At 40.1% G+C, this 18,746-nt stretch overlaps 1 protein-coding gene and 1 long non-coding RNA gene across 2 annotated transcripts; one reads left to right on the top strand and one right to left on the bottom strand.

Moving 5' to 3' along the window:
- Positions 1–302: 302 nt before the first annotated feature.
- LOC127753954 (uncharacterized) lies at positions 303–2,929 on the bottom strand. The gene is made up of 2 exons (XR_008012733.1): positions 1,828–2,929; positions 303–683 (listed from the first exon to the last, which is right to left on the bottom strand). It is a non-coding gene; the product is annotated as an uncharacterized LOC127753954 (long non-coding RNA).
- A 12,126-nt stretch (positions 2,930–15,055) lies between these two features.
- Positions 15,056–16,497, top strand: LOC127754970 (water stress-inducible protein Rab21-like). Its single transcript, XM_052280581.1, has 2 exons — positions 15,056–15,861; positions 15,953–16,497. Exons 1-2 carry the CDS (start codon positions 15,157–15,159, stop codon positions 16,226–16,228), a joined length of 981 nt encoding a protein of 326 aa, XP_052136541.1. The 5' UTR covers positions 15,056–15,156; the 3' UTR covers positions 16,229–16,497.
- Positions 16,498–18,746: the final 2,249 nt, after the last annotated feature.

Below are 18,746 nucleotides of genomic sequence, written 5' to 3'. Positions count from 1 at the left end.
TTATTGGCTTTTAGTCATGTTAGATCTTTTGTCAGTAAATCAGTTACTCACGAATATATCACTAGATTAATTTCTTATTATTAGTAGATTAGTTCCTTATTATTAGTAATGATATTAGTAGATAAGTTCCTTATTATTAGTAATGATTTTTTAGTTATTTTCAGTAGCTCGATGCCTTATTTGTGGTAGTAGTATTTTTACTGCCAAGTGATTTTTATTTTTAATGCTATGTATCAATCTATTAGTATTTTTATCATGAACGCTTATTAACGCATAGTAAATGTTTTACTTGATGACAATATATGAGAAGAGTTTTTTTTTCAAATTATATATCCTACACAACATGAATACAATATTACGGTGTTGGCTGGTTCCTTACCAATAAAAATTACAGATGGGAAATAGACATACACATATTCATTTTGATAAAAAAAATCAAGAAAATTGTAACCAATGACTACTCCCTCCGTCGCAATATATTACAATCTAGGATGAGATTAAACCAATCCTAGAACTACAAATCTGGAAGAGGTTGCTACATATTGAGATGAAGTACATCCCAACTCGCCAAATACCATCGCCGGTGCCGAAGACTCACGGTCGACGTCAAAATCCCACTGCCAGCTACATCCATGGTGGAGTCGGTAGCATCGGCATGCTCCACCGAGGATCCAACCTTCACCCTGGAACCCGCCAACATATGAGAGAACATGATGATGATAATTCAGATGAGAGCAGATTTCTCAGAATACTGCACACACAAATTTGCAAATGACATATTTCTAATTGACATTTAGAGCATGATTTGTCTATAAACCCCATAATTTTCATAACATTTCAGAGCTTTTGACACAACTGTAAGTATCAAATTGTCCAGCCGACCAAACTAAAAATTTATGAGAAGGGCATGTACTTGCAAACTGAGAGAACATGACACTCAGAACTCTGAATATAATTTCTCTGAACGAAAATTCTCCCATCTTTCATTCAGCAATAACCACTGCAAATCAACAGGTGAGTTGAGAGCAGCCACTGGACGGATTAAAAAATTATCACTTCTGCGCATGTCTGTGTGAACAAAAAAAATTCAGAGAACTGTATTGCCTATCAAGTAGTACTCTTCCAAGCTAGGAAATTTCAGAAGCTAATAGCCTAATAAAATATCAACTAGAAAATCTAAGAATCTACTAGCACATCAAATAGAAAATTTCAGAAACTATTGGCTTATCAATTAAATGTTGTCCGAAGACTTATGAGACGATAGCCCAAAAGCCAAGCACTAATCATATTCCCCATACCAGTCATGCCAGAATCAAATCTCTAAACTAGGAAAAGCTGAAATTGTTTGTACTGCTAGAACAAGTATGCCACCTGGAGGTTTTATGAAGCAACTCTTTGGTGCTGTTATTTGGAACCAGAACAAAAGGCATGCATCAAATTAGTGCTTTATTAGTAGCCATCTGTTAGTAGCCATCAAATTAGTGTAGGTGGGGACTGAACCAACAGATTTTTATGGTGGAGATCAATACATAGTCATCTGTTAAAATATGAACATCTCTAAATTGACAGATAATCCTAAAATATAGTTCACCTTTAATATGAGTTATTGAGAGGATTGATTTCATCCTAAAATACAGTTCACCTTCAACCTGAGTTATTGAGAGGATTGATGTTATAATTAATCCGAGCAGCATCTTTGAAATTAACAGGAGCTGGACTGCTGGCTACTACTTACTGAGTTACTGGTAACTACCATCATTTGCAAAACCACTGGTATTAGCATTTAATTTGATGAAGAAGCCATCAGAGAGGAGCTCTGTTAATTACCTTAAATGCTACATTTAGACTTGCTGATGTTCTTGATCTTGACAGCACTCCAGATCGACTTGCTTCCCAGGCTCATCTGTACCTATCAGTAGAGAGCAAAGTCAGAGACAAGCAAGGACTATGTACTGTATCCATCAATCGTGCTGATTCAATCTATTCCGTTTGCGAGCAACATAATAATCATATGCAATTCGTTTCGTTTTTATTGTTTCCAGTTTTGCAGGTTTTTGAGAAAGCCAATTTTCTTCGTGGAGACAGAAGAACAAGTGCACAAAGCGAAGACCATTCTTAACCAGGAATCAGTATGCGAAGAGAAACAAGGACAGAGCCTTGGACTATTCTGAGCCAAGCAAATCAATCAAGAACAATTGCAATCGCGCAGCAAAGCGAACTCCAATTAATCCAACCAAAACTGAAAAGGATTCCAAAGGAGGAGTAGTCTCTAGACAGAGCAACCGCCATGAGAGGGGAAAAACCAGAGCAAGAAGACAGGAAAGCAGCAGCAGCAGCAACAGTGGGCGGGGAGCAGCGACCGGATCACCGCGGCGCCGCTGCCGGATGACGTGCCGGCCCCATCCCCTCCTGTTCCTCGTCCACCGGCGCGGGAAGGCAGAGAAGACGGCCCCGCCACCGACATCCAGACTCGCCGCCTGGCTCTCCTGGAGACGCGCTTCGACGACGGGAATGTGGAGGAGATGAGGGAAGGAGGGCGGCGACGGCAGGAGCTAGGGTTTTGCTCCCGAGCCGCCCACCGCTGCCGCAGGCCGTCGCCGTCACCCGACGCTGCCGCGAGGGACGGGTGTTGCCGCCGGATCCGGGCGGGGGATGGCCTGACGAGCCCGTAGCAGGCCGTCGTCGTCCGCCCGCCGCTGCCGAGGGCTGTCGCCGTCACCCGCTGCCCCACCGCACCCTGATGCCGTCGTCACCGCCTCCTCCACGCCGCCCGTCGCCTGGACGCCGCCACTCCTTGACCATAGGGTACGGCCGCCGCCGCTGTTGAACTGCTGCATCGACCGCAACCATCGCCTCTCCTCCTCGCCTCCGTCGCGCCGCCAGAGGGAGTAATATATATATCAGGTAAAGTTGACAGTAAAAATGTTACTAATTGTTTGCTACAGGGAAAGGTTCGGTTGCAGGGTAGGTGGCTGCTGGGGTGGGGGTGGGGATGAAAACGAAGCGGATACGGATAATGCTTATACCATATTCGTTTTCATATTTTTTATCGGATACGAAAACGAATATGGATAGCTCGAATACGGAAACAAATACGGATTATCTCGAATACGAATAAGAATCGAATATGATCAGACACGAATACGGAAACAAATTTTTCTCGGAACACGAAAACCAACTCAACTTCTAATAGAAATAAATATCAACATATATAATTAGCTCATTTTATATAAAATGAGGTATAATTTATAAATATTTTTTAAAATTTAAATAATATTAATAGTATGGACTAGTGTTAAGAGATAAACTACTATTAAAATCTATAAAGGTATATTGAAGGTTATAGAGTTAGAAAGAAATGGGGTATGTCTCATGGGTCCTTCAGATATCCGAATAGCACTGTTCACCGGATATCCAAATTATTATCCGTATCCGACGGAAACCTTGATACCATATTCGTATTCGTATTCGTATCCGGGAGAAAATATCCGTATTCGTATCCGTATCCGAAATATCCGAGAATTATCCGATCCGAAAGGTATCCGTATCCATTTTTGTTCGGAGCGGACGGAAACTATCCGCTCCGTTTTCATCCCTAGGTGGGGGTAGGGTGTGAGGGGGAGTGTTTTAGTTATTACTCACAATTGGATTATTTGCAATTGGATTATTATGTCTATATATATATATATATATAGGAATTGGATTATTTGCACCCGAGTGCACATGCACTCGCAATCTACACCCTCCATTCCCCTGCACGAATCTTGGGACTGATGATAATAGGATGTACCATGCCTGCTTTCCTCCCTTTAGGCGCTGCGGAATTGCTGATGGATGGTGCACTTTGTACCGTGTCCTTCCCAAAATGCCCTTCATCCACTGACCCCTTCATCTCCATGGGGAAATTGTGGAGTGTGGACGCCCCTGTTCCTCAATCATCTCTCTACCCCTCTCCAGTTCTCAAATGCCCTTCTGCTCCCGATCCCCCACGGTCGGACGAAGCCGGTGAGGAAGTAGAAGGAACAGCCGAGGTCAACGTCGACGGGAGCCTCGTCGCCGGATCAGGCAGCCACTTTCATGGCCGCTGCACCAGTTGTCGCTCTGCAATGGCTTCATAGACATGGGGCTCGGCTCCTAGGACCTGCGGGATTGGCGGCTGGCGCGGTTGAGCTCCCAAGCCAGAAGGGAGGAGGAGCAGGCTGGCGTTTTTACCATGTAGCACTGGCACGGCAAGCAGCGAGGTGGCTGCGATGGTGAGGGCACGCGTCGAGGCGGCCATGAGGTGAGGCATGTGGTGGCCGCGTTCCTACTTTCTGCGTGAGCAGGAATCTGGAGCGACTGATTAAGATGGCAGAGCAAGTGAACTGGGATTCTTGATTCCGGATCAGTGATTAGTGATGCTAATTTCTGACCTTGTTATATTTGGAGAAAGAAAAGTTGGATTGTGTAAAAAATCTTAGTTCATGTGCATTTTTTTGGTATAATGTCAGTATGGAGATGTAACAGACATACCATTTTGTAAAAATCTCATTATGGTGAATGGAGATCCATTGTTTTTGCAATATAAATTAACTGGTACATTGGTTTTAACTGATATCATTTTCCAGAATGTCATTTTGGAGAAGAACATTTTTAATGATTTTCTGAATGGCATGCTTGAATGTACAAACTGCACACATCTGCGGAGTGACTTTTTTTTTTCAAGGATACTATACAGATATGCATGAATCTACAACTCGCCATAATGGATCTCGGGGCACTCTTGTATTGAAATCAAAATTCAAGTGAACCACATTATCTTTTTTCAATGAGATATGCATGACATACTTTTCTTCATGGCACATTCAGACCACATAAAGAAGATTGGCACTCTAGTATTGAAATAAAAAAAAGATATCAAGTGAACCACATATATGATATATACCAGAATGGTCATACGTGATGTGCGTTACCAGCTGTTATATGGGGAAAATAGGACCAGATGTTGAACATTTCAGAAAAATATTGATGCAATGTAACTCAAGAATCGTGATGATTCATCCCGTGTCTTGATGCAGCATTCAATATTCAATATTCAATATATTGTACATATGGCGAACCAAATTTCATATGCTGCACAACCATATTCTCTCGGAACTTGGCCAAAAGAAAATCGATTAATCAAGTATCTCTTGTCGGTAACATTTCAACAAATTAACATGGTTTCAGACTTTCATCTAATTTGTTGACAATGCCTTGCATGTGACTATTCTCGTCCTGGATGTTCTCCACATTAAAATTGTCAATGCCGAGCTCAAATATGTGTTTTCCTCTCTCTCTCTCTATATATATATAGATAGACAGATAGATAGGACACCTATTTCCTACTACCGAGAGTAGTTACTCCCTCCTATTATGGATCGGATTCAGTCAGTGGAGTGACGAGGATCCAATAACGATGAATACCCGTGTTGTTTAATTAAATAGTTTGTTAGTTCAGATAGTTGCTAAATCATCGGCTGCATGCAAACCAACTTCTCGGATGCAGTTTCTTCCTCGCACCCGCTCGTCCTGACATATTATCTTCTGCTCGTGCCGGTGGAACATATATATTAGCCGGCCAACAGAAAAAATGGCAGACCATGAATTAAAAAGAATGACAGAACATCAACATAAAAAAATTAGCAGAACAGCCACCTAATTTTTTCTCCGTATCCGTTTTTGACGGCAGGACATGTTCTGTCGGTTGATTACTAACATATTGTATGTCATCTATACGTACTTAGATAAGTAGTACATATTCTGCATAACCGAGTTTCTGCTGGGTATAGTTTCTGCTGTGTACGTACTTAGATAAGTAGTACATATTCAACTTCTGCTCGTCTAATTAAATCTCATCATCGGTAAGTTCTGCTCCTTGATCCAAAACTTGAAAATCAGCAGAAACTACCAAAGGAGCAGAACATCGGTTAGAAAGGGAGCAGAAAGAGATTTGAATTTTGTACCTGAAATTATCTCTGTTTCTAGAAACAAGAAAGCAGAATATATATCTTCTGCTCCAAAAAACAAAGTCCGTTTACTTATAGGAAGCTTTGGCAAGAAGAAAGCAGAATACCTTCTGCTCTTTCAAAACAAACTCGATCTACTTATAAGGAGGCAGAATATGTTCTGCTCTCAAACCAATATTTTTATTATTAATTTCGTTTGAAAGTGAGCACTGTTTGGTGATATGTTGTATATAAACGGGCAGCACATGCAATTGTTGATGTTCTGCTCTTTTCAAATTGATTTTCTGCTCCTAACTAACTGATGTTCTGCTCTTTTTGGAATTGATTTTCTGCTCCTGGCCGACAGAAGATATATACTAGCTGGCAAACGAAAAAACAGGCTAATAATATGACAGCAGCTAATCTGCATAACAGAAATATGTATACGCATGCAACAGAAGCTAATCTCCCTGTTCCTATAATTATGAATATGTAACGGAATAGTTTCTGTTCCTTCAAAAACGATTCAATCTACTATTAGAGCAAAAGGCCCCAGCAGAAACAAGAGCAGAACATTTTCGTTCTGGTCCCCATATCAAGTTCTGCTTGTGTAATTGAATACCAGCATGGATACGTTCTGCTCCTCCAGAACTTGAAAATGCAGAACCTAGAAAATGGGCAGAATGTGAACCGGGAGCAGAAACTAGAAAACTGCATGTTCTGCTTCATTCAAAAAGAATATCTTCTTCCCATCCATGAAAGGTAGCAGAATATGTGCTGCCTTTTTTTATTATTCTTTGAATAGGTATATATAGAGAGGAAGAACAGAACATCTTCTGCTCAATTTAATTATCTTGTTCACAAGGCTATAGTTGGACAGTACGTAATTACCACACGCAGTGTGCCAGCAGAACATCATCTGTTCATTTTAGTTGTGGTTGATGATATGCTATAGATGCGAAATACATGCGTGGACGAGCAGATCATATATATATAGAGAGAGAAAATCCCCTGTGTACCTTTGAAAGTTCACCTAATCCCTTCTGTACTCTGAATTTTGCTCAATCCCTTACATATCCCTGAATTTTAGTTTGGATCCCTTCCATGCCCTTTCCGCTAGCTGACCGTTAGTTGACCGTTAGTTGACCGTTAAATTCTTATAAAAAAGTCTATTTTGCCCTTTGGTATAAAGAAGCATATAAATTAATAGAGTATATTGTTGAAGCATAGAAATTTGTTATATGAGACTATTATGTTTATGAGATAGTTATGCACCATATTATTTGCGACAAATATACTTTTAGATATGATATAAAAAAATAATACTTATTTATTAGTTATTAAAAGTTTTTTTAGCATATGTGTTCTGATAGTAATAAATAAATATGTTGTATTACTATGAAAACACATATGCTACATAAAAGAACTTTTAATAACTAATAAATAAGTATTAACTTTTTATATCATATGTAAAAGTAAATTTGTCATAAATAATATGGTGCATCACATTCTCATAAATATAATAGTCTCATCCAATAATTTTTTACATTCCAACAATATATTTCATTAATTTATTATGTTTCTTTATAGTAAAGGGCAAAATGGACTTTTTCAAAAGAATTTAACAGTCAACTAACGGTCAACTAGCGGAAAGGGCATGGAAAGGATCCAAACTAAAATTCAGGGGTATGTAAAGGATTGAGCAAAATTTAGGGGTATAGAAGGGATTAGCTGAACTTTCATGAGTACATAGGGGATTTTCTCTATATATATATGCGGCCGTCAGGCAGATAATGCAAACAACTGACGTGCATAATGCATTCAAAAGTTTGTATCCCACGAAAATAGCGATCGGCATATTCTAACGGGTTAATTAACCCGCTAATGACAAATTCGAATTAGCAGAAAGCTGCACAAATCTTGAAAGCACGTATAGCAGATGATGCAGGAGTAGCTACTCCCGGTAGTATATATAAAGAGAAAATCACGCTTTACCAAATTAATAGTAAATTCCAGATAATTAATGGCTTTCAAAGAATACGGTGGCAGCTCAAATGGGGTAGTACCGGAGGAAGCTAACATCAACCATGGGTATATAGGTGGTCCAAAGGGGAGAGAAAAGGTAGGGAGAGGTGAAGAGAGAAACCAGAATCTAGGCTTCACATGTACTAGAGGTGATGCGTCTTGTTACAGATGAATAGGGCCGTATCTATGATTTTGGGGCCCATGTGCAAAACGTAAAATGGGCCCCAAAAATATGAAAACGGAGCATAACAAAAGCATAAAATTTTTAGATATGTTTCTTCTTAGGAACATATAAAACATTAATGCTAAAATAGTTTGACCTGACCTCATGTTCTACTGAAAAACATAATCCTTTTGATATTCTTTGAAATAAAATTTTGAATTATATCTTCATACTTAATCTTCTCTAAAACATCATTTTGAATTATATTTTCATACTTAATCTCCTCATGTAACTTGTACGCAATCCGATGAAATAAAGCTTTCATTCATCCATATTTTCTGTGTTCCACAACTCTATGCTTGTCTGCTATTGTGCTGATCAGTAGAATAGAATGGCTTCTTAAAATGTTACCAGCACGAGTCTCCACCAAGTTAAACAGGTAAACAGGTGAGAAACCAATGCCTAATGATCATCTTGTTCTTAATATGCAAATAATATTTCTACTATAGTTGAAATGAGCAGAAGAACAATATGGCACCTGAAGTACCATCCTCTGACATTCTCTCAGCAATACATGATAACATGAAGGTGGCTCTACCGCTGTTATTGTCCAATTGCTAGAGATGATGCATCCTCTCAGCAATGCCTAGTAACATGAAGGCGGCTCTACCGCCGTTACCATCCAAAGGCTTGAGATGATACATCCTCTCATCATTAGTTGATACATGATGGCGGCTCTGCTACCATTATCGTTAAAATGCTAGAGACGATGAAAGGTTCCTGAAGCATCGGTATGTAAACTTAATGGATGGCTCTACCGCCGTTGCCCGCAAATAGTGGAGGCAAACAAACCTTCTACACGACCCTAAAAGTGTTGTTATGGATGTCCTTTGGTTCTATGGAGATCACCCATATGGGGCCTTGCTGTCACTAAGGTTAACTTTGCCGTCAAGGCTCGTGGGCTCATAGTGGAGAAGTGTTTACGGGTTTCTATTCTTTTTTAAAGTTTGCACAATATGCATGGAGTTTGTGCCCATGTATGCTCTTCGTTTTGTTTACATGCTTACTATATTGTTTGCATGATCTTTCGTAACATTTTATTTTAATGTTATATAATTAATTTCCTAGCATGATTCATAATCTTTAATCACGCAATCTGTAATCCTAAGGATTACTTAAATTAATTTCTATGGTAAACTGTGTGGTAATCCTAAAGATTACACATGCTAGTGATCATAAAAATTACGCATGACCAGTTTATATCGACCCTGCACATATTATTTACCTGTTATAAATACAAAATGATGCCGCGGGACATGTCAGATAGAACAAAGAAGTAATTCATCGAGCTTGCGTTGGATGGTAGCAACTACCTCACTGCATTGGATGTTGAAATTAAGCTAGACTCCATGGGTCTTGGTCATACTATTGTGCTAATCGAAGCTGGCACAAAGGATCCTACAAAGGCGAAGAAAGCAAAGGAATTGCATTCTTGTGCCACCATCTCCACCCAGAGATGAAGTCTGAGTATATGACCGAGGAAGATCCACTGGTATTATGGCAATCCCTGAAGGATCGCTGCGACCATCAAGGGTCAATTTTGCTCCCATGGGCACAACATGGCCTAATCACCCTATGCTTCCAAGACTACAAATTTATAGCGGCGTATAACTCTGCCCTATATTGGATCAGTGCTTGGTTATGTTTATGTGACCAAAAGATCACTGATACTGAGATGATTGAGAAAAAGTTATCCACCTACCACCCCAACAACATGCATGGTGCTTCGACAACAATACAAGAACTCAAAGTACTCTGAGCTTATTTCAGTCCTTTTAGTTGCAAAAAGGCCGAATGAGATTATTTTAAACAATCATTCCGCTCGACCCACTGGGTCTACGGCAATATCTGAAGGACAAGCCAATGTTGATGTTGATGGCGACTCACGTGACCATAAATGGGGCCACAGGGAGAAGAGATAGAAGGGTAAGGGAAATATCATGTTCAAGGGGCAAGAGAAGGGTAAGCCCAAAGGCAAAAGCCGAATGCAAGAAAGTTACATGTGGAACATCTGGGGAAAACATGATAATTGCTATAGATGTGGAGGCATTGAGCATTGGTCTCGTAACTGCCATGTTCCCAAGCATCTGGTTGAGCTCTAATGAGAAAATGAGCCAATATGAGTCATACTTCACCACTGAGCCTGAAGCTCACATTGAAAACTATGATGACATGTTTGTCAACACTAAGGATGGTGAAGATGTCCATATGGACGATGATGAGGACAACCTTATTGAAGAAGTAATCTCCTATATGTCTCTTATAAGTGTCTGACATGTATAGCACATGTAGAACTTTGGGGAACATAAGTTTGTGTTTGTCTGCTCATGTGCTGATCAGTAGAGTAGACTGGTTTCTTAACAGAAACTACCTCTATCATTTTATTTTCATTTTTTTAATCAGAATCGTAGAAGGAAATGAAGCCAAATATTATCGAATACAGATACTGAGTAAATATGTATTGGAACAAATACGGTCATGAATATCTATGGGAACAGGAAAACCCCTTATACCATGCTTACAAAATTAAGAATATACTAAATTGTGTTAAATATAATATACCATTGAAAATTAGACTCTTTAGGTTTTTATTTTTTTAAGAAAAACACAGAATTATAAATATGTGTTGTATCCACATAATAATCTCAATTTCAATGTTATCTATATAACAATAAAATTAATAATTAATTAATATAATAGACATGCCAAAAAATATATAATAGACATGGAAACTATCCGAACCGATTTCATACCTACTATAGAACAAAACAAATTCAATGGAATATAGTAGAGAAAACACAAAGTAGATTTACTGCTAAAATTTTTAACTATAAGACAAAAGCAATAACTCTATTTTGACCCCACATACCGACAACCCAGAGACGTGGGAAATTCCTAGCTTGAATCTCGGAGAAAACCGAACGCCTAAGAAAACAACTACAATCACCTCTCGTATATGTTTGACATACGTACAACAAAGTGGAAATTAAATTCATAATATTTAAAGAAGGTAGGGTTTACACCAACAAAATCTGATAAGTACAGTGAAGAAATCGTGCCATAAACCGAGCAATTAAACAAAAAAGAAAATTTGAAAACGCATGCATGTTTAGTAGTGCAAGAGATGGCAACGGAGAATTCACCTCGGGGAATGCATCCCCATCCCTGCCCCCGCGAGACATCCCCGTCACCGCGAAACACAGCGGGGGAAGCTTTGTTACCATCCCCATCCCCGCATGGGGAATAAATCCCCGCGGTGATTTCACCCTTGCTTAAAACAATATACACATGTCAAATTATATATGCAATACAACATATATTCGTACTTTATATGAATATATTAGCATACATCTGCTAATATTATCTACTAATTCACATGATAAAAACATAAAGTTATCATTTACCAAAGACTACAAACGATATAATCACACAGGATAACTAAAATACATTAAAGTTGGACCCGGCCCCTACGCGGGTCTGAGCGGGGAGCGGGGACGTGGAATGAAGAACCATCCCCGCCTCCTGTGAAACCAACGGGGACATGCCTCCTCCCATTTATGTCCCCATGGAGAATTAATTCTAACCATCCCCTCCTAATAGGTGAATTCACCGCAGGGAAACAGTGAACTATTGCTATTAGCATACGTTGGGAGAGTCACCTGCTAGATTTAGCCATGCTATTGAAAGTATATTTTAATTAGGATAATCTACCAGATTTGATGCTAAGTAGGCACTAATTTATTGTCATAAAAATGCAATTAAGTAAGAAACATTTAGAACCTTTTGATGGTGAAATCTATAGTACAGCCTGACATGTTTTAGAGTGAAACTAAAATTAGACTTTCGGAAAAGTTAGTAGATTTGACAAAAAAAATAAACATTAATCTATTATCATAAAACAGAAGAATAAGGGTGATATATTTTTAAAATCGCTCTTTTAAGGTGGAATTAATCAACAATAGACGTTTGGGCAAGACCGAGAAGATAAGTTTGTCCATGTAGCTAAAATTAGGCTTTACGATATTTCATTTTACAGCAACAATTTATTGTCATCAAATAGGAAATTAATCATAATTCAGGCTAATCTTCCAGATCCTTTTAGATTATGATTAAAATCCTCCAGATAAGCTAGCATTTATTTATTCCATATATAGCAGCCATATTTGTTCTATATATATGAACCATGGCTCCTCAAGTTCACGCAAACCAACATTCACTACATAGATCACAATAAGACAGGTAAAACATAGTAACGTCATATATATTTCGCAATGGTGAAATGTATGAAGCCTGCCTACCAAGGACTCATGTTGTTTTGCTTGGTTCTTGTGGTGTGCTCCGCTCTTCCTGCACAAATAAGAGGTAATAAGAAAATTAAATTCCTTTGTTGGTGATTTATATGTCATTTCATCATTTCTTTTTCAGTTTTAAAACATATAGTACATATGATTCCTTCCATCTCTAGGTCAAACCATAAGGAAGATCGGAAGCAATATTCCGATGGGACTGAAAAACGTGGTCAGCCATGCGAGCTTGAATGTTTGCTATCAGGAAGAGAGGGACTTTGCCTATTGCTGTTCAAAGGACAAGAAGTGCTATTCAACAATTTCTGAGTGTCTAGCAAAATGCACCTACAACTGAAAAGCGAGCGAAGGACTAATTGGCAAATTAATTAAGTGCGCTCCATTTTGTGGTTGAATTGGATACATAAGAAGTTATAGTGTTTGATTGGTAGTAATCACATCCAGTGTCTGGGAATAACTGATTTGTATGCTCCAATCCATATGTATTTCCTAGAAATATATTGGAGCATATGAGATGATAATAAAAAAATATGCGTACATATATATTGCACGTCAACAAACAAAATTACAATTAAAAAAAATCATGTTCTAAAAAAAGTACCAACGTTTTCAAAAAATATTTTTTTAAACAGCCTTGTTACAAGAAAAAAAAACTTCGCAACACAAAGCAAAGATGCCCCACAATTATTTCTTTTTTTTGGATGGATTATACCCTACTGTCAGCACCATTTTTATTTAGAGATGATCTATAAAACTTTCTAGGTACATATGTCACTGTACTCCCTCCGTTTCATAGGTTTAGATGTTTTTGTTGTGTACTAAGTCAAATTTCATTAAGTTTGATCATTTTTTTTTGGAAAAAATATAGTGTAAAGCCTGGCCCACCATTGATAGGCCACCCAAGTTATCTTTGACCTGTTTCATTACAGGCTCAACCGGAGTCATAACTTATCTTTGACCTATACATCCAAAAGACCGTTTGATGGATAAAGATTGCCCTACATTTTACACAGTTCTCCCCATAGTTAATTTAAGATGGAGACTAACCACAAAACATATATATTTCCTCCGTTCCGAAATATTCAACACTTGGTTATTTTACACGGTCATGAGAGCCATATTTCTTACCATGATCTTTTTTTAGCAGAGCAAGAAATATATATTTTTATCCGAGTTTGGACGGGTGTATTTTATTTCTAAGAATGACAATGCAATTTCATAGCGTCCCATTAGCATACTATCTTCTAGGGGATGCGATGTAGTTACAAGCTCACGAGCCAAGGGACTATGTCAGTTACTGGTTTGCTATATATCTTTCAACAGATTTCATCTTAAAAATCAGACGGAATTTTCACCATTGATTTTACGTATAAGATCCTTGCTTTTCTCGTTTGATCACAAACAGACTGCAACTGATAGAGAGCCATGTCATGTCCTGGCGTGCGTGCAGCAACCAGAGCAGGGCCAATCAGGCTGGCAACTGGTTAATAAGTGAGACCCAGCTGAAACAGTTACGTAATAAAATGATCCAGCAAATTAAAGTACGCAATATGTCTATTTGGTATTATAAGTATACATGAGCTTAATGACGTTATTAGAAAAATAAATTGAAGCCACATTTCAAATTACAGTGTAATGAGAATGTTGTAAGTTATTTTAAGCTACGATGTAATTTATATAAAATTACATTGTACCTTGTTAATATGCTTGTAACTTTTTAAATCTAGAAATTTTAAAACAAAATTCAATTATATTGTATTTTCTAACTAAGATACTTGTGTACGTCTTTATCCTCTTAGTGAGCTTTATATTGTTCTAATAGCCAAGTGTAGGGTGGTTTTAAAAATCCATGTGATTTTCCCTTGAAAATTTCTTGACAAAACAATACCTAGCAAAAAACGATTTTACTATTCCGCTTACAATAGATTTTGGGTTAAGTTTCAGTCGTAGAATCTTCTAGATGTGTTATTGCAGACCGAACTTATGGTTAAACTCAATTAGTACAAAACACTAAAAATAAAGTTTACTACTATTTTTTCTCTATATTTATGACATTTTAAATGTTTATCATTTTTAATATTTTATTTAAAATAGACTATGTTTATTTATTAGAATTGTGTTAAGATTTGAACTCCAAACCTTTCGACAGTTTAAAAGAAATATATATCCGAGGCTGTTTGTTTCCAGTCGAGTCAAGTCACCAGCCGCATCCATGCCTAACCTAACCACCTGGCAGAACGCCTGTTCTACTCGACGTCGCCCACGCACCCCCCCGACGCGCAGAATCTCCGCCGAAGCCCACGTCCGCACTCATCCTCATCCAGGTGGAAAGCAAACCGGCTTCCATGCCGCTCCACCCCCCATCCCAGCACACCGCGCATGCACGCGTCGGCTCCCCACCGTTCTCCACGCGTCGCGCATCCACCCCGCTCACACGTGCACCCTCGACGTGTCGCGCTCGCGCCGCGCGCGCCTCGCCTATAAGTCCAACGCTTTGCCTCGTCCTCCTCCTCGCTTCACCCACCACACCGATCATTTCCAACTGAAACAGTTGATCAACTCATCGCCTCTCGAGCAGGCGAGCACACACAACACGCAGTGATCGAGTCGGGCTCGAGCGACGTCGTACGCTGAGAAGATGGCGCACTTCCAGGGACAGCAGCACGGCCACCCGGCGGCGCGCGTCGACGAGTACGGCAACCCGGTGGCGGCCGGCCACGGCATCACCGGGACGCAAGAGGCAGGCGCCGGAGGGTACGGCGCCGCCGGCAACGTTGCGCAGCCTCAGCATGCGTTCGGCGGCGCCACCGACGCCGGGGGTTATGGCCGGCAGGCCGGATACGGCGCCACCGGCACCGGCACCCACGACGCCGCGGGCTATGGTGGTTCCGGTCAGCCGGCGTACGGCGCTACCGGCACTGGCGTCCATGACGCCGGTGGTTTAATGCCTGGGCACACTGCCGGGCATGGTACCACCGGCACCGGAGTCCACCACGGCGCCGGCGCCGGTTTACCCGCGGAGCAGACCGCCGGGTACGAAACAACCGGCGTCACCGGAGCTCAGCACGGAGCTGGTGGACTAGGAACCGGGCACACAGCCGGGTACGGAACCACCGGAGCCCACCACGGCGCCGGTGGCTTGGGCACCGGGCACATGGCTGGACACGGAGCCACCACAACACCCGACACCATGGCATACGGAACCACCGGCACAGGGGCGCCACACGGCGCCACCGCCGGCACCGGCGCGTATCCGCACGCAGGCGGCCAGTTCCAGCCGGCGAGAGAGGAGCACAAGACCGGTGGCATCCTCCGCCGCTCCGGCAGTTCAAGCTCAAGCTCGGTAACGTTTCTCAACACACTGTAAATTAACCGTAACTAGATTATGTCTACGTATCTTCCTGTGTCATCAATGTATTATATATGACGTGCAGTCGTCTGAGGACGACGGGATGGGAGGGAGGAGGAAGAAGGGAATCAAGGAGAAGATCAAGGAGAAGCTCCCCGGCGGCAACAAGGGCGGCCAGCAGCAGCCGACGGCCACTGCGGCGACTGGCGGATATGGTGCCGGCACGGGACACACCGCCGCCGCTGGTACAACCACCGACGCCGGCGGGACGGCGTATACACCGACGACGCAGCCGACGCACGAGAAGAAGGGTATGATGGAGAAGATCAAGGAGAAGCTCCCCGGTGGTGGCCATCACTGAGCCCTTTTTGAGGTTCAGTTTAGCTCCAGCTTTGGAGTGGCTGTACACTGTTCAGAATAACCAATACTCCGATGTATGGATGAATAAAAACCAGTGGTTGCATGCTTGAATGTGTTGCTAATATTAATATCGGTCATAGCTTCTTGTATTTCTGAAGTTTGTACTTGCCTGTCTTTTAAAATGTTCCCTTGTATTTCTGAAGTTTGTACTTGCCTGCCTTTTAAAATGTTTCCATAATGTTGCTAGTAATGTTGTTATCCAGTACTGAGATTTTTCATATTTTGGTCCTTTTGAAAAACTTATTTCGTAAATAGATCCATCGAAAAATTTATCCCAAAAATGGACCTTTTTGGGCGCCAGAGTGGCTGGCGCCGTCGTTCAACAGGACGACGCCAGTCTCTTTGGCGCCGTTCCTCTGCCGATGTGGCGGGGCGATGCTGAGGTGGCTAGGGGGAGTGCGCCAGGGTGGCTGGCGCCCCCGTCCCCGAAATTTTTTATTTTTGTTTTATTTGTTTGATATTTTTTTCACGCTTAGGGACACACAAGAACCAACCATAGAAAAATTGAACTCAAATGGACGTAATATGGGATACACAAGAACCAACCATAGAAAAATTGAACTCAAATGGACGTAATATGTGACATGTAGAATTTTTTCTCTCTTCTCTCTCTCCGAACTAGTGCAGAGGATCCGAACTAGTGCAGAGGAGAGAGATGTGCAACTTTTTTATTTTTATTTTATTTTTTTGATATTTTTTTCACACTTAGGAACTCACAGGAACCAACCATGTAAAAAATAAACTCAAACGGACAAAACATGTGGCATGTGGAATTTTCCAAAGCTCCACCGAAAAACTTCTCTCCTCGAAAACATAATCTTGCAAGCGAAATTTGGAGGTTTTAATATCGCCGAACCCGGCAAAGCCGGGGAGAATCAAATGTAACTTTTTCTGTAGATGTCCGTGCATATATTGTTTGCCTGATTCCGAGTCCGTATGAGAAAGTTACGCCTATTTTAATAGATGACATATTTTGTCCGTTTCGGTAGAGTTTTGAAAAATTCTACATGTCACATATTTTGTCCGTTTGAGTTTATTTTTTATACGGTTGGTTCCTATGTTCTCCTAAGTGTGAAAAAAATATCAAAAAAATGAAATAAAAATAAAAAAATTACATCTCTATGTACTGTTTAACTTAACTTATATATGTCATTTCATGTGGTTATATCTTGAATTAGATTAAGTAATTTCATATAGTGGTAGAGTGCATTATGTTTAACATGCTGATCAAAGAGTTTTACTAAAGGAGTTATGGTCTAATTTTAGTGAAGGTGCAAAGTAGACTAAGTGGTATGCTAGATATTTTCAGACTTAGCTAAGTGGTAGTTCGAGTTTAAATTTTTTTTTGTGGTTGGTTGTATCGTGATCCTGAGTGTGAAAAAACATCTGAAAAAATAAAATAAAAATGACACCGTTGCAACTCTATACAGAGAAACAGGAATGGAGGCGGCGGCGCCAGCCATGCTGGCGCCCTTCTCCCTGGGGCGGCGCCAGCATGGCTGGCGCCCTCCTCCTGCCACGTCGGTTCGCGTGCACCACGGTGGCAAGAGGACGGCGCCAAATAGGCTAGCACCGTCCCGTTGGATGACGGCGCCAGCCACTCTGGCGCCCCAAAAAAGACCATTTCTGGGATAAGTTTTTTCAGGAGTCTATTTGCGAAATAAGTTTTTTAAAAGGACCAAAATGTGAAAAATCCAGTTATCCAGTATCTCCTCCGTCCTTGAAGTAGGACTGAATGTTACGTCTTCCGTCCTTAAAAACAACATAAGACTTAAAAAAAAACCATAGGAGTGAATAGGACTTAAAAAAAAACATAAAAACATAGGAGTGAATATGATACTACATAGGAGTGAATAATACATAGGTGTGAATAATAGAGGTATGTTTATATTCGTAGTATTCCAATGTATTTTTTTTAAGGTACTCTCTCCGTCTTCCTCCGTTTTACAATGTAAGACATTTTAGCATTGTGTCCACGTACATATAGAAGTCTATATAGATGTTAATGAATCTAAACATCATATATCTAAACTCATGTATATGTCTAAATTCATTAATATCTAATGATTTATTAATACCTAAATGAATATGGGCAATGGGCAATGCTAAGTCTAGGAAGTATGTTTATATTCGTAGTATTACATGTATATGTTTAGATTCATTAATATCTAATAATTCATTAATATCTAAATGAATATGGGCAATGGGCAATGCTAAGTCTAGGAAGTATGTTTATATTCATAGTATTATAATGTGTTATGTTTATATTTGTAGTATTACAATGTGTCTTTTTTATAAGTATGTTCATATTCGTAGTATTATAATGTGTTTTTTATAGTGTGTTTTTTATGGGACGGAGGACGTACTCTCTTTTTTTTAATTACAAATTTCCCCTCTTTTTGGTAATTATAAATTTTTGGTAATTACAGATTCCCCCTCTTTTTGTTAATTACAAATTC

Source organism: Oryza glaberrima, chromosome 11 (assembly GCF_000147395.1).
Source record: "Oryza glaberrima chromosome 11, OglaRS2, whole genome shotgun sequence".
Taxonomy (NCBI): Eukaryota; Viridiplantae; Streptophyta; class Magnoliopsida; order Poales; family Poaceae; genus Oryza; species Oryza glaberrima.
Note: the sequence above shows the minus strand (reverse complement) of the source record. Positions and strands in the feature narration are given on the sequence as shown.